General features: G+C 40.0%; 1 protein-coding gene across 1 annotated transcript in view; it reads right to left on the bottom strand.

Annotated features, from left to right (window-relative positions):
- The window catches only part of IFTAP (intraflagellar transport associated protein), a 42,341-nt gene extending 26,214 nt beyond the window's left edge, over positions 1-16,127 (bottom strand). The window contains exons 1-2 of the mRNA XM_009647554.2: positions 16,052-16,127; positions 3,776-3,928 (exon numbers count right to left, since the gene is read on the bottom strand). Coding sequence (XP_009645849.1) covers positions 3,776-3,878 — 103 coding nt within the window. The 5' untranslated portion in view covers positions 3,879-3,928; positions 16,052-16,127. The remainder of the gene's footprint in view (positions 1-3,775; positions 3,929-16,051) is intronic.
- Positions 16,128-16,288: the final 161 nt, after the last annotated feature.

Below are 16,288 nucleotides of genomic sequence, written 5' to 3'. Positions count from 1 at the left end.
CAAATGCTCAGGACCATGGAAAAAATACAAATCTAAACTTGGGGTCATTTTTCTATTCAGCTGACTGATCCGGTATCCCATATTTTTAGAAGTGGGACAGGAGTAATTTAAAATCTAAATGAAAAATTTAAAGCTTTGTCACTTTTCTTTGGGGGGGGGGGGGGGGGAGTCTGTATTTTTTGTAGAAGGTCAAAGGAGATACTTTATGTTCCAGTGAATTTCCCAACCTTCCTCTGAGTTTAGAAAAATGAGCAGATGCTGCCTTCTAAATTAGGACATCATAGTTCTCTCCACCAGATTTCAAACACTCTTCCTAAGATTTGAAAGGGCCTCTTCCCCTATGTGGCACTTTTTTTAAAAAACAGGGATTGGGTCTATTTCCAAGAGATTTTGTCCAAAGTTCTTCTAGGAAGTGTTCAGTTCTGAAAAGACCACTCATTGACCACATCTACAGAAACCTGTGCCATCGACTCCTTTGTAAATCCAACTCTTCTGAGGCTTCTTCAACTGCACAGTCAAGAAATCACTCTTAAGATTTTGCTTTGGACTTAAAAAACAGTGGAGTACAACCTCAAAGCAAATGCCAGTTAGCTATTTTATTATTAGATCAGTTTTATACTCAAAGCTAAAAGAACTAACAAAACTAAGTATGTAACGTGATTCTATGAGCAGCACAAATTAACGTATTAAAATAAGTGACTAATAAAATGATTCCTCTTACCAATATCTTTCCTTTGGATTTGCACAAGAGTTGATCACTTTTCACCTGATGCTGAAAACTTCTGCAAAGCTTTACAGCAAGCATGAAAAATTTCATCTTTCTGTACCTGTGGTCTAATTACGAAATTGGAATCCCATGGGTTCACCAGCCCTTTCACCTACCTAATCATTTTGTTAATATTATCCTTTTGACAAAAAATCATTAGGCCATTAGCAATCCTCAAAAAGCCAGTGAAAGTCAGGAATGCAAAAATTCATTAGTGCTGCTCCCCATATTTACAAGAATGGAAGTATTCTAGCAGCAGAAGACCCTAATGTGCTCACAGGGGCTACTCCAGGCTCACATTTATAGCCTCAAAGGGTGCTTTTTAGATAGGCCAGAACAGTCAAGGATGCTTGGGGTTTTGTATTTGAGCTATATTCTTTTCAATTTCACTGTTATGCTGGTTTTGGCTGGGATAGAGTTAATTTTCTTCATAGTAGCTAGTACAGGGCTATGTTTTAGATTTGTGATGAAAACAGTGTTGATAACACAGGGATGTTTTTACACAGAGTCAAGGCCTTTCCTGCTTCTCACACAAGTCCACCAAGTGAGTAGGCTGGGACTGCACAAGAAGTCGGGAGGGGACACAACCAGAACAGCTGACCCAAACTGACCAAAGGGATATTCCATACCATAGGACATCATGTTCAGCATATAAAGCTGGGGGAAGAAGAAGGAAGGGGGGGATGCTTGGAGTGATGGCGTTTGTCTTCCCAAATAACCATTATGTGTGATGGAATCTGCTTTCCTTTTCCCAAGATGGCCAAACACCTGCCTGCCGATGGGAAGTAGCGAATGAATTCCTCGTTATGCTTTGCTTGTGCGTGCAGCTTTTCCTTTACCTTTTAGACTGACTTTATCTCAACCCACGAGTTTTCTCACTTTTATGCTTCTGATTCTCTCCTCCATCCCACGGGGGGGGAGGGGAGTGGAGGGGGAAGAGTGAGCAGCTGTGTGGTGCCTAGCTGATGGCTAGGGTTAAACCACAACAGTCCTTTTAGAAAATTAACTCTATCCCAGCCAAAACCAGCACAACTGTGTGTAATTTAACTAATGAAGAAAAATGAAATATCAGTTAGGAAACCAGACTCTTACGAGACACGATCAAGAATAATGTAGAAACTCCTACTGAAAATATTCTTGCAACGAGAGAGCTAGTACAAATTCATGCACAAGTGAAAATCACCTTATATAAATATGCTACCCTGTGCAATCAGTGCGATCCAATTAGTTATATGTGTGTCTTCTGTTTTCAATGTTAAAAATAAAAAAAAAGTCAAAAATCTATAGAATGGTGATGTTTTTCAAGGAAATTTTTTAAAGAGCTCCTATATATTTACACACACAACTGAATGGGCTTGTTTATTTGTGTATACAAATAGCTACCTCCATATCTAATTAAGCAGGACTGCAAATTCTGACATTAATGCTCATTGAAGAAGGATTTAGTGTGTGGATTAACATCATTATCAGGCCAAATTCAGAAAGGTAATCTGAAAATGGTCAGATTTTACTTGACAGTAACTGCAGATATACCCACGGTAAATATCTGAACTAATACATAAAAGTGAAAATCTCTGAAACCTATTAGCAGATAGTCTTATTAAGCTATCAGTTGCTTTCAAAAAAAAAAAAAAGCCAAATAACCATTTTTCAAATGCAAAATTAAGAAACTAAGAATGTGATATTCTATAAAGTATTTCACACTGTTCTGATGCTAAAATGTGTTGTGCTTTAAGTGGAATTTTTTCAGGTCATTAGTTTATAATGCAAAACAACACTTTTGGGTATTTTTAAAGGAAAATTAAGGTGGAAGGAAAACAAGCTGAGCTCTTTTGTTTACACCAGCATAGGAAACTGCATTTCTAAGCATTTGATTCAGCTAAAGCTCTGCCTATCATACAGTTTTAGTGGCAGGCACTATAGTGACAGTGAAAGTGACTGAAATACACGCTGAGGCTTTTTGCAAGTAGCATCATGATATGCACCATGCTTCTAAGATAGGAGCTATACCCAGTGTATCAATCATACATAAAGAAGACCAGAACCTAATTTTCAATCTTCTTATCTCATACCCCAGTGTCTCCTTTCTCTTCTATTTTTTATTGGGAGGAGACAGAAGGTTGCCACAAGATTATTTCTATGGCAGCTTCAACTCCCGCAATGGTTTTCTGCTCAGTGCCTGTGACTGACACTTAGTTCTGCCTGAAGGACAAGGACAGGACAGACTTCTGAGTGCCAATCAATGGAGCATGCCTCATGCCATAATTGAAAAATACAGTGCTTCTGCAAGAAGATGAGGACATCATTTTTAGTGCAAAGCTGTGGTAAAGAGAACTGTAAGTGAGTAATACGTAGCTCGCATTTATTTTTATGGCACCTGACTTAACATGGCCAAAAGAAATGAACCTGAGCTACAGAATTTGGATCCAGATCTGAACCGCCTGTAATTCAGCAATGCTCAGATCAAGGTTAAGTCCCATCTTTTATTCCATCTGCAGAGCATGAGACCTTTTCAGCCTAATCAACCTAATCTGATGTCCTGATGTGCCTTCATCCAAGTCATCTGTTAGCTTGGTGCACACGACAGCATTAGCACAGCAAGCCAGTGTTAGTAAACCTGTGAAAGTATCCAATTGCACACCCCTAATCTTAGGCCATCTTGTACAATTAAATACTTTCCTTAGGTTCTTCTTTTATGGAAACTTCTCTAGCAAAACAATGCAAGATATACTTAGGAAAAGCCTATCCTTCCGAATAGTGCCCACTCCCTCCCTCCCTAAAGCAAGCAAAACTTGGTTAAACGCCTGTAGAGACCTACCTTAGCAGTCTGTGAACCAAGCTAAGGAAAGTTGTCCTTAGGGATCCCACTGCTGACAGGAGAAACAAAAGCATCACAAGGCTTTGCCTAAGGTCACAAAGCAAGTAAGCAGCAGAACGACACTAAGTACTACTGCTTCTCTTTTTTACCTTCCCTTCTGGCTGTAATGAGAGATTTGGCAAGTTACACACCTTTCAAAAGATAAGTGAATGTATTTAGAAACTCTTCATATGACTGTTCATGGCTATTAATAAATTGATCAAGGATGCTGTTGTTTAACAGTTGTTCTCCCATGATCCACACCTTGCCAGTCGAACAGGTATATCTGCTTTAGTAGGCTGCTTCTGCAATAGAAAGAAAAGAGGCATATGTATCTGTAGGCAGAAAACAAATTAACTGAAGAGTCCCTACTTCACATAGGTGAGCACCAGAATGTCAATTTTATCCTCTCTCCTTGTGAAGGTCTGATCTTGTCAGTGGGACTTCACACAACATTTCCCCCAAAATTCATGTGGACATGGTAATTTTAAGTGCAATGGGAGAGACTGTGATCATCTATGCCTGAAATTTATGTCCTCAGGTAATAGGGGCCACAGGAGTGCCAACCTCTCTCAGTTGTGTTCATTCCCCCCCACTGTAAGTTGCTCAGTCTTACAATCCCTGCCTTCTTTGCAGAAACAGTGACACCACTCACTGGCATGTTGGATTTAACAACAGGGACACCTGTGCATTCAAAACTTGGACTGAATCCATCATTCTGCAGGTGCACTGCTCACTGTACCATCAAAGCCACTAAACCCAGATTTTGGAGGCCATGCTAAATCATGATGCGATCTGTGTGTACGCTGAGACAGCACACAGGACAGGGAGGGTATGATGGAACTGGGCAGCCACGTAGGAAGGTGAGGACCACTCTCAAGAAGGAACAAATGCTGAAAGCTGAAGGAACCCCATAGAGGCTTTTCTGGACTTGAAAGTCCCACTTCAGTCACACAGCAACAGCTTTCCAGCCCATCTTCATCACTTTACCAGGTTCTAAGGGAAGTAATGGCCCTGAAACAGCTCTCGGTGAAGTATGCTGAAGTTAACCTTGCTTCTCATGTATAAAAGCTGCATAAATGCATTTTAACAGCTGTGTGATGCTAAATAGTTAAGAATTTTCTATACACATAGGACCAGACTACTAGAAGCAGAAAAACACAGGTGAGGATGTGGACATACGTAACTGGCCCAATGTCTCACATGGTAGCGACTTAACTAAAAAATATAAATGACCAGTTTGCATACATAAATGTGATAAAGATGCAAGAATGCTTTATACACTAATGGCTTGATTTTCATGTGTTCCTGTTTTTCTCTCTTGATTTACCACAGTATTAAGAAGTGTCTTTTGGGAATGAAAGCTTAATTCTTTAGCAAAACTTCAAATCAACTACACTAAGGAAAGGCTGCCAACCTGATTTTAAAGTTAAATAAGATCGAACGAGAATTGTTCAGAGCCCAGCAGGAAAACGAAGCATGATTTCTAATCTCAAACTCTAATTTTGTTGGATTGCCGGCTTGTAAAGAAGACTAATGTTCTGAAGATGTAAAAACGCACGCACTCCCACATGACCTAAAGTTTAAGTTTTCTAATGTTTTACAAAAAACAAACCAGTATTAATCCCTCTGTGGACTGACCAAGCAGAATGTGTTTTACCAGACTCTCAAAGTAGTTTATGCAAATTACAGTGGTTTCAGAGGGAAGCAATGCCTTCTATTCCTCATTATTGTTTGGTTATTACAGTCATTAGTTGAAGTAAATTTCATTATATGAAACACTGCAGTGAATTGTTAGGCTAGTGTCAAAGAAAAAAAATATACGTATATTTAATCAAGAAAATGGTAATAACAACCTTTTGTTTTTCTTTGGCATCTGGCATTTAGGATCTCCAAGTCCTTTATAAAAAACTAATGAAATAAACTTCACAACAGTCCCATGAGGAACAGCAAACAAGTATTATTTCAAATAAAAAATGAAAAAATGAGTCACCAAGAGTTTAAATGACTTATAAACAAATGAGAGGAGAGCTGGCAATAAAGCTTAGATTCCTTTACTCTAGAATGCTCTAGGAAGATAGAAAATTGATAAGCAATTTGGGAGAACAATTGTATCCTTAACCAAGCTGAATGGCATCTTTCTCAGTGAATGCCATATTCTACATCCATCGGGTCATCAGCCGGAGATTAAGAATCCAGATCAGGTGTCAGCAAAATGCTGTAGCTCAATTCTTACTCTGCTGTGCAGCCTCTACTTCCTACAGAACGTGGACAACTTCACTTCAGATTTTAACATCCTCCACTGGTTAAGCTGTAGAGGAGCAATAGTGCAACAAGTCTTTGGATAAACCTCAGGTTTTGACTCATCACAGCTAGCTAGGAAGCACAGTGCTGAATTCAACTTGACAAAGTTTTAGCCAAACTACAGCTGCAAAATCCTGAACATCAGCCTCAGGAAAAAGCAAGCACTGGACGCTGTTACAATATATTCTAACATTTAATACCTGAAATCTCCTGATGTATGGAGATTAGGAATATATCCCTAAAGGTTTTAAACATATATTTCAGTGAGTGCATGTATTTTCATCTAGCATTCACTTCAATAGGTATGCATGGGGAGAGGCATCATTAAAACAGTATTACTTAAAACCTAGAGCTTATTACCATGGTTGGCACGTATCTGAGAAGTTTAATATTGTTTTCATGCTGTACCAAAGCAGTTATTTACAGCTACAACACAAAAAAAAAAAAAAAAAAAAAAAAGCAGAAAAAATTCCCTGGATATGCCAAGCATGGGAAAAGATTACTTTCTCAGAACTAACAACTTTTTTTACCAGAAAATGGACAAATTTTTTACCCAAGTCAAAGCAGTAAATCCAGAGTAGCTCTCCTATAGCCAATATAGTTATTACAGGCATTAGTGTATGAGCTGTGCTATTGACTATCTCAAAGGTATTCATCTTGGCTTCAGAAAATAAAATAACTTGTAATTCATAGGCCATACTTCCTTATTTTTAGTTCTGGAAAAAAAAAATCCCAAAGAATATATTTTGGAACATGAGTTCACTAAATCATTTATATTTTAAAATGCAAAATGGACTACAGAGGTTATAGCCTAACACATACCTAATCTTCCATTGCACAGCTGTTATTTGCATCTACAGAATCGTCTCCTCATGGAGAAGAAAAAACAGCCAGGTCCTAATAAAAGCCTAGGTTCTGTCAGAACAGCCAGTCACTCCAACAACAGAGGAGAGAGACTAGCAGCTAGAATTACCTGTCCCCCCATGTTTTCAATTATTTTGAAGAACTGCAGGGTACTATTCCATCACCCTAAATGAAAGCAAGCACAGAGGATGGTATTTGGAGAACATCTACTATTCCTGAAACTGAACATACGGTTAGGATGGATGGTGCAATAGAGGTGTTCACAAATGTTTCCCAACCTATCAAGGTTTTTGTATTTTCCATTTTCATTCCACTTTGGTTTTCTGCTGCTTCCCACCTACTTTATTCCTGAGTCTCTCTTAAATGAACACCACACTGTATCAGCTGCAGAGAATTTTTATGATGTGAACAGCTGAAACCAGGCCGACCAGAACACTGTCACCTTTGCTAAGGAGCTAACCGGTAGATTCTACGTAAGTAAATGGCTTCAGCAATCATCCAGTTCACAGCCTCAAGGCAATGACTTCTCTGAACTGTCATGAAAAAAGAAAAAAATGTACAATAATGGATTGGAATCACCCGCAATTTATGAACTGGATACAATCACACCTCTACGAATGAAATGACTGCATTGTTCTGCTAGAGAGTAACTACTACTGAAATCAAAAACTTATTTTCTTTTTCCCAAAAGGCATCAAACTAACTTGGAGGGTTCAAGGAAAGTAAGGCAAGGATATTTGATGCTTTCCCCATGCTGGCTCTGGATAGTTTGAGAGTCAAATATCAGTAAGTGATGCATTCAAGCAGCAACTACACTTTTCTTCTTTTTGCTTTTCACTTCTGCTCATCCATCCTAATTACTGTAATGAGGTTTCTTGAGGCGATCATTCATTAAGCCTTGCTGATCATCAGCAGACTGTGCAAAATCAATTTTAGTTCTCAAAATGCAGTCTTCTTCCCAACAGTTTAAGCCAAATCAGAAATCTCTGCATTGAATCACAGAGGCAGGTCAAGTGAGTATTAGCATGATTTCAATTACACAGTTATTAGTTCTATTAAACAATACAAAATGTTGTGGAATATAGGTTTCCCGTTTTATGCTGCATTTTTGAGTGCCTTATTACGTTTCTTTTAAATATAATACAGGCAATGACAGAAAAATCAAGATTCTGATTTTTTCAATGGGAAAAACGATAAACTAATCCTCTCTACAAACTCACAAAAACCTTACACAATTTTATTTTTCTGGAAAAAAAAAGCTTCCCTAGTGTTTCTGGCATAGGTTAAAGTCAGGTTTCCACACTACGAATTTGCTCTCCCAAAAGTCATTCTCAATAAAAACAGAGATACTCAAAAATGTTTATTTATAGATCCCTCATAGGTTCATGGAAAACATCACTAGATACACCCATTCTCGAGATTTTATAGCCTATGTGTGCACAAATCAGACTGAACACTGATACACTATGTTTACATCTTACACTGTTACCACTGGACAACGCCTGATCTTTTTCCTTATAGAGCTAGCATAGTAACTTCACCTGGCACAGCTAACTTTTTCAAAGGGGTCTTTAATAATTCATATCTAACCTCTCATAAAAGCAATCCTACTCTCTTATAACCCACAATACAGAACTAAGCAACAAGTATTTCTACAACACCACTCATCCATAAAGGTTTTACATGTCAGCCTGCACTAAAGACCTTGATTCTGGGGACTCTTGGCCTAGCTAGTTCAGCAACATAAAAGCTGTCACTAGTGATGGGGCAGGCTGGTAAAGGCAATGCAGAAATTACCTCTGCAGGTTGACCGCTGTCAATGCACTCTGTGATTCAGAACATCAGTCTCCTCTCCAACCTGTTCCAGCAGCTATGCAACAGCAGGCTGTCTCTTGCAAAAAAAGGTCGTATCCCAATCTGCCCTCTAGACAGCTATACCAGAGAACTCACCCCATGTAATATATGTACCCATATATCTGCATAAAGCTTGCTTACGGAAGCTAGTTTAATTACACACAAAATCAGTGACCTAGGTCCTATACTGTTATCAACTAAAGTAAACTCAATCTGAAAAGCAGGGTTTAGTACTTTTGGAGGAAAAGTACCTGATTTCCATTCCTTGCTGTCTTACTACAGTTTACCACATTAGCGAGTCAAGGAGACTCTAGAGGAGTATGGATTTGCTACAGCAACATTACAGCAACGAAGAATGAGGTAGCACTTTTGCAAAAGGAATAAGCCTGTATCAGATGACTGCAATACACATTTCCTGACCTGCCCTACAGCCATATGATCGTGAGTGCCTGCACAAGGGGACAGTGGGAACATGCAGTGGGAGCAAGAGAAGGATGCAGGATTTCCCCCTTTGGCAGCCTGTCATAGCTGTTTATGCAACTGTGAAAGCACAGCCTCATCAGAAACACCACTCACAAGTGGCCCAGAAAGCTGTGCATGCTCCACACTAGCAAAAGCAGATATTACCAGGGTACTCATACCCGCACTACTGCTAGAGCTGGAGCCTGGACTTCAGACCATCAGCCCCTATGCAGAGAGGCATGCAAAGCTGGAACTCAAGCCTGTCCTTAATAAATGTTTGTTGTCAGCTATGGGCTGTGGTCACTACCTTAACATCCCAGGATGGCAATTCGAAAGTGAGCCCAGTGAAAAGAGTGATTCTGGGAATTCTTGCCCCACAAAAGATGTGAAACATTTTCAGTGGGGCAGCACAGGAAGGTTACCCACTTTCCTGACGGCAGTCAACTGTTTCCTTCTTGTCTAGACATCTGCAAAGCTACAGTTGCAAAAGCAAGCCCTCCCTGCTTTACTGTCCTGCCCTACTTTTCTCCCTCCTCCTCCCCGCTACCCAGCACCTGCGGGGAGGCAGAGCTCCTGGAGCGAACCCGACAGCAGCAAGTTCTGGCCACGAGCAGGTGCGGGTCAACTGAAGTATGGGAACAAACTAAAAGAAAAAGTTTCAATTACAAAGGACAAAAACTTTCAGATGAGGCTCCCTGCAGCATCTCTCAATTCAATGTGATCTGCAACAGCTAATCCTGTTTAAATCAACTGGATGGTTGTCACTGCCTTCAGCAGGAGACCTTAAGGGCACACACTTAATGCATCAGCAATTCGCGTGGATGGAAGCTGCATTTGCTTGCCCAAGTGCATTACTGAGCCACAGAGCCAACTTTTGCAATGCTCAGAAACATGTGCCTCTTGCACCCAGCTCGTATGAGCTTTTAAGGGATGTATCTAAGGGCTTTAATTGCAAGGAAGCACATTGATCCTGTTTGATTTCAGTGCTATTATATCAGTCCCGTACACCATCAGGTTTTTTTAATGATTTTCCAATGGCTTCAAGAAGACTGCTCCCTTTAAAGACCACCTGGAGGCTTATGACAAGGGTAACATTTCCTGTGCACCAAGCACTCCTCCAAAACACAGCAGCCACTGTCCCCTGGAGTGCAATGGTCCTGGATTTGACAGTCAACGCACAACTGGATTCAATCAGCTATTTTAGATGAAGCCTCCGATTAAGCCCTGTCCCTCACATGTTAGATACTGTTTACTGATGGGTTTAGATGAGACAGAAAATTGAAGTCTGTAGGGCACTGGGCCCCCTTTGCCATTTTTTTCACAGGTTTCAGCCCATGAGTCCTGGCTAAATATCCAGAGTATTTGCATTCTGGCTGGCTAACCCCATACAAATGAGTAAGGCGGCCTTCCCTTTCCCTGCTGAGCTGGAGTGCATTACTGCAACCCATGGGGAGCCAGCTACATTCCAGCTCAGAGATGACTGTGTGTTACTGGCAGAAAATATGCTGAAAAGCCTGGATATATCTCAATGCAATTTGGAATTACTTGGGATGAAGAAGATGTAAACCAGATATTATTTTAAGTAATTAACTGTAGAAGAAAATCAAGTGAAACAAAGCATTTCCATAAGAGTGAGCAATCTGCTGAAAACATACTACCTATGTCAATGTTACTAAAATAGAAATTGTGAAGAAAAAATCTATGTATTCATTTTCACCTGGGTTCTCTGCCAAATAAATTCAGGATGCAAATCCTGGATGTTTTTGCTATGACCTGGACAGTTCTGAACATGATTTTCCTGCCTTGTAGATACATTATTCTGAAGCTCCTCCAAAGCAGTTTGTCACCGACAGTTACAGAAGACCAGCTTGGACAGACCATGTTCTCATCCAAAACTGACATGCTGTTGCAACAAACTTTCATTTCTCCGTCTTCTCAGCCACAGTAATTGGAAAAAGAATTTCTAACGATAAGGCATGTCAACTGGCAGAAGGAGGATAAAATGAATGTAAAATAATAAATGAGACACAACTGGGGGTTGGATTTTTTTGCTTAAACATTTCTATCTCCTTTGCCAGTAGATCTTTGATCACAAACCCAAACAAGAGTCAGACTATGTCAAGCACTTGGACAAGCAGCTGTGAAATATCATCTAGGTGCTACTGAAAATAGAAATGTATGTTATCTGAATGCCCTTAAATTTGGGGGAAGTTCTTCAGCATTCAACAGTACAGTACAGTCCACTTTTATCTTTGTTTCAGCAGTAATAGGCCCATACAGATCATAGAATCATAGAATCACTTTGGTTGGGAAAAGACCTTTGAGATCATTGAGCCCAACCTTTAACCTAACCCTGCCATCCCAACACTAAACCATGTCCCTAAGCACCTCATCTATGTGTTTAAATACCTCCAGGGATGAGGACTCTACTACCTCCCTGGGCAGCCCATTCCAGAGCCTGACAACCCTTTCTGTGAAGAAGTTTTTCCTAATGTCTAGCCTAAACCTGCCCTGGCGCAGCTTCAAACCATTCCCCCTCGTCCTATCATCTGTTACCAGGGAGAAGAGGCCTCCTTTCAGGTAGTTGTAGAGGGCGATCAGGTCTCCCCTCAGCCTCCTCTTCTCCAGACTAAATAACCCCAGTTCCCTCAGCCGCTCCTCGTATAACTTGTGTTCCAGACCCCTCACCAGCTTGGTTGCTCTCCTCTGGACATGTTCCAGCAATGCAACATCTTTCTTGTAGTGAGGGGCCCAAAACTGAACACAGTATTCAAGGTGCGGTCTCACCAGCACCGAGTACAGGGGCACGATCACGATGCTACAGGGCACAGTGCCTTTGAGCTGCTCTATTTCAGATGAGAGACATCACCACATCCTATCTGCATTACAGTTATTCAACGTCTCAAGACAATTTTCGCAAACGTTCGCCATGTTTGCTTTGCTGTACTAATCAAATTCCATTTCAAGCTCTTTCTACTTTTATTCTCACAGCAGTTTCAAATGGGAGATGAGATATTTCTAAAATAATGTGCAGCAGATGCTGTAATTCAGGACTAGGTGAAGTAGGGCCAGGAAAACAAAAGCAGGGAGCTATGAAGAATGAATTGTTTTCCAGGTTTTTCTATTTATTGGTGTGCTATGTTATCCAAGTGGCTTATCCTCTGTGCCCTAGCACTGGTAGCTATTGAAGGGATATGTTCCCAGAGGACTTCCCAGAGTCTAATTATTTTTTGTTGGAGAAAAGCACTGTGAAACTGATGAAAAATGCCACAGAAGGGTGCAAAGTTTTATTAGTCATTTAAGGTCTGATCAGAAGGCCACTGAAGTAGAAAAAAGACATTCCTAATGACTTCAGTGGACTTTGAATTGGACTTTTAGTCAGCCCTCACTCACTAGGCTGCATGTATTTGTCATCTCCTTTGCTCTGTTTCAGTGTCACTACCTACTTGCAGCAGAGCACTCCCAAGGAAAGCAGAAGCACTCCAATCAGGAGGAGGTGTTTTCTTTTACTAGCTATTGAACTTATTTTTTCTTTGAACTCAGAAGTTACTTTAGATTACATTTTTATATTCCAGTAGCATTGAAAAATTCAAAAAAAAAGATCATGAGCTTGACAGGTTTAGCAGTGTAAAAAAATTAAAGTATAAAGGAGCATGTGCTGCAGACATTTACAATCTAACAAACATCTAATGTGACTCTGGTCTGGTTCTCCTGCAAAGAGTTAATGCTTCTGGAGGCTGGGGGGTTTCTTGTGCCATCTGAAGACAAAAGAGGAAAGACAAAAAAAAACCAGTCACAGCCAGTTAGCCACAGTAGACCGAGTTCTCAGGAGCACATCTGCAAATTAAGCAGATAGATTCCCCTCCATCAGGCTGCCTCTCCATGCCACAAGCCCCCTGTGCTGTCAGAGAAGACTTCTCAAAGTGCTCACATTTGAATCCCAATTACATAGAAAGATTTCGGTGGACGCAAAAAAACCCTATCAGCCAGGTACGTTTAACTTATTGTTTTGCCCAAAGCAAACGTGGTGGATACACTTAGCAAATGTTTTGAGAAATACTATATAAAGATTTCCTTCCTTCAGCCTGTTCATGGAGGACTTCAAAGCTCTGTGGGTGTCTTGGATACAATTTTGATCATGAAGAATTTGGGAACAGCACTTCTTTTTCAGGGGTATGCTTTTTCATTTTGCAAAGGGAGACCTTGCAGATCAGTCAGAGAAAAAAACCCAATATACAATATTGCAAAACAAATTTAATTCTACTGTATATATCTGTGTTCATGCCAAGTTAGAAATAACAGGAAACTAATGACAGGATTTAATGGTCAGCAATGAGCATTTACCAACTAAGGCTCCATGCTATCCTGCAATCCATTCTCTCAGTGTTCCATCAGTGTTGTTCAAATACCTTATCTCTGTGTAAATAAAAGGTGCTCTGGATTTGCTACAGTTCGTAAGATCAAATCATTCATTATTTGGTAGCATTCAAATTACTGTAAAATTATTATGAATATGGTATTTTTAATGTTGATAAATACTAATATGAAATGTCACACTAAATGACAGAACTTATTATTCATTGTTCTCCCATTTAAAATGTTTTTGTTCCCTAATGGGGTAACAGGCACAGCACATAGGTGAACAAACAATTACTACATAGGGTCAAAGAGAACAAAAAGTAGTAAACACAGTTTGGGAGTGACTCAGTGCCTAAACACAGTAATCTAGTGACATTTTATAAACTCTAGATTTATTAGGACCTAGGACACAGGACCTATAGGAGACTTGTCGTCTTCCATAGCAGAAGCTAGATGACAAGAATATCCAAAGGCATGTGAAATGTCACTTGATGTTTAGGTGCCTGAATCCTACCTCTTGTTTCTAAAACACATTCACCCTATACTTATCAGTGAACGCTTAATATAGTTTCTGAAACAAAACCCCACATACAAAATTGTAACTTTGTCCATCTATTTCCATACCGAGCACATTTCAAATTACATTAGCTAGTGCTTTTAAAAAGCACCTTCTCTCTTAATTTGACGCTTCTGTAAATAAATCTCCCAATGAATCTACCTAAATCTGAATTCCTTGTAATCTCTTCTTGCCACACAAACAACTATTAACGGAAAAAAAAAAAAAAAAACAGGTCAAAATAGTAAGTTTGATTTTAAAATAAAATAGGGGAGAATATTAACTTTCTTCTTTCTGTTAGCTTAGCTTCTAGCTCAGATCTATACAATCCACTTCTCAAATATAGGGCTAATAAAAGTAATGCTGAGATTCTCACTTATTTGTATAATCCTTGGAGCTTGATCTTTTTTAAAAATACCAAATATGATGAAGCATGACTCAAGTCACCATAACTGGTAATTGTTTATGTAACGCCACCCTTCTCTATTTATCAATCTTTACTTCTCCTACTCTTTTCCCCTCTGTCTTGTGCTGCACCACAACAAAGGCATTTGTCTGTTTCCCTCCACGCTGGCACTAAGGCTAATCCAACTCCACAGTGACATGGTTTTGAGCATAGAGCTACAAAAAATCTTTAAAGTTTTTGGTTATAAGGTTAGATTTCTACCTCTTGGGCTTAGGGTGTGATGACAGTTGGCCCAAAGGGATCACTGGTGTTGGAAGGTTAGAGGTGGAGGTCAGCATAGCCAAAGATCAACCATGCTGTATTAATACACCATAATTAGCACGAAGCAACCTGGAAAGCCAAATCAATTCCAGCAATTGCTTAAGGAGCTACTTCTGTCACGAGAATCTAGGATAAACATTCTCTCCGTTACTTACTGAACTCCTTGCTTATGTAAAGTTCAAGAAATATTAAGAGATGACAAGGAGGAAGTGTGTTTAAGTGTGTTTATTTAACGAGTAAGTTCCATGTGTCTATCAATCCCACTTTTAATCATTTTCATCATTTTTTTCTCCACTCTGTATCTGCAACAGTCTCTTCTGATAGCATACTCTTCAGAACTGAGTACTGCTTGATATTTGGTAAATAGTTTGTGACATTGTAAATACTAATAATTATATTTGGAGATTCCTTTAGTATATGTAAAAATATAAGATGAACGCCTGCATTTCAATTAAATTGTCATTTTCAATACTCTTGTTAGACTTCAAATATAAACCAGTAGTCAAATGTAGAATCATAGAATCATTTAGGTTGGAAAAGACCTTTAAGATCATCAAGTCCAACCGTTAACCTAACACTGCCACATCCACCGCTAAACCATATCCCTAAGTACCATGTCTACACATCTTTTAAGTACCCCCAGGGATGGGGACTCAACCACTTCCCTGGGCAGACTGTTCCAATGCTTGACAATCCTTCCAGTGAAGAAATTTTTCCTAATATCCAAGCCCTTAAAAAAGAAACCCTATGTGTCTTGTTTTTGTTGTCACAGCAAAATGAAAAGCAGGACCAAGGAAAACATGAATTGTAAATATTTCAAAACAAGGAACTGTATTCTAAAATGTAGAGGCTTTTTTTTTTTCAACATTGTATTTGAAAGCTAGTTCACACCTTTTAAACTTTGGGCATTTGGCAAAGGCTGGGACAGAGAACTAGGACATTTACTAAAAGGCACAACTCTGCTGTCACCAACGGGCAGTGCCAATGAACCAGGCAGTTGTTTCCCTCTCTGGTGTTTGCTCTCCAAAGCTCTTTCAGTGTTATTATCCAGGCTGACTACATAAACTCTTTTAGATTTTTGAACAAGTAAGTAAAGAGAGTGAAAGATACCCCTTGAAACCTACTCAGGAAAGCACGAGCAAACAGCAAACATCAAAGATTATGAATTTGATCACACTATGAAACAGCTGGCAGCGAGACTCCCAAGCCACACAGCTACCCCGAGCAGGCCATTCCGCACGAGCGTGCCAGATTCACCCCGGCACTAACAGCTTCTACCTCTGCTGCTTGAGCGATACCTACGTGGTTAGAAATACAGCTGGCACCGACTGCTCCCAAAACTCTTCAACAAATCTTGATGTTTTCCTTGTAAACCTGCAAAATGGTGAAGTTTGCACTTGGCTATGTACGCACTGGCTTCGGCTCCCTGACTACGGGGAGCGAAGGCACGTTGCCGGCCAGAGGCCGGGCTCAGGGGCCTGGGCGGGAGGGGAGCCCCCCGCCCTTCCCACAAGCGGGGTGCCGGCCTCGGGGGGCAGG

Source organism: Egretta garzetta, unplaced genomic scaffold (assembly GCF_000687185.1).
Source record: "Egretta garzetta isolate BGI_Z169 unplaced genomic scaffold, ASM68718v1 scaffold329, whole genome shotgun sequence".
Lineage (NCBI taxonomy): Eukaryota > Metazoa > Chordata > Aves > Pelecaniformes > Ardeidae > Egretta > Egretta garzetta.
Note: the sequence above shows the minus strand (reverse complement) of the source record. Positions and strands in the feature narration are given on the sequence as shown.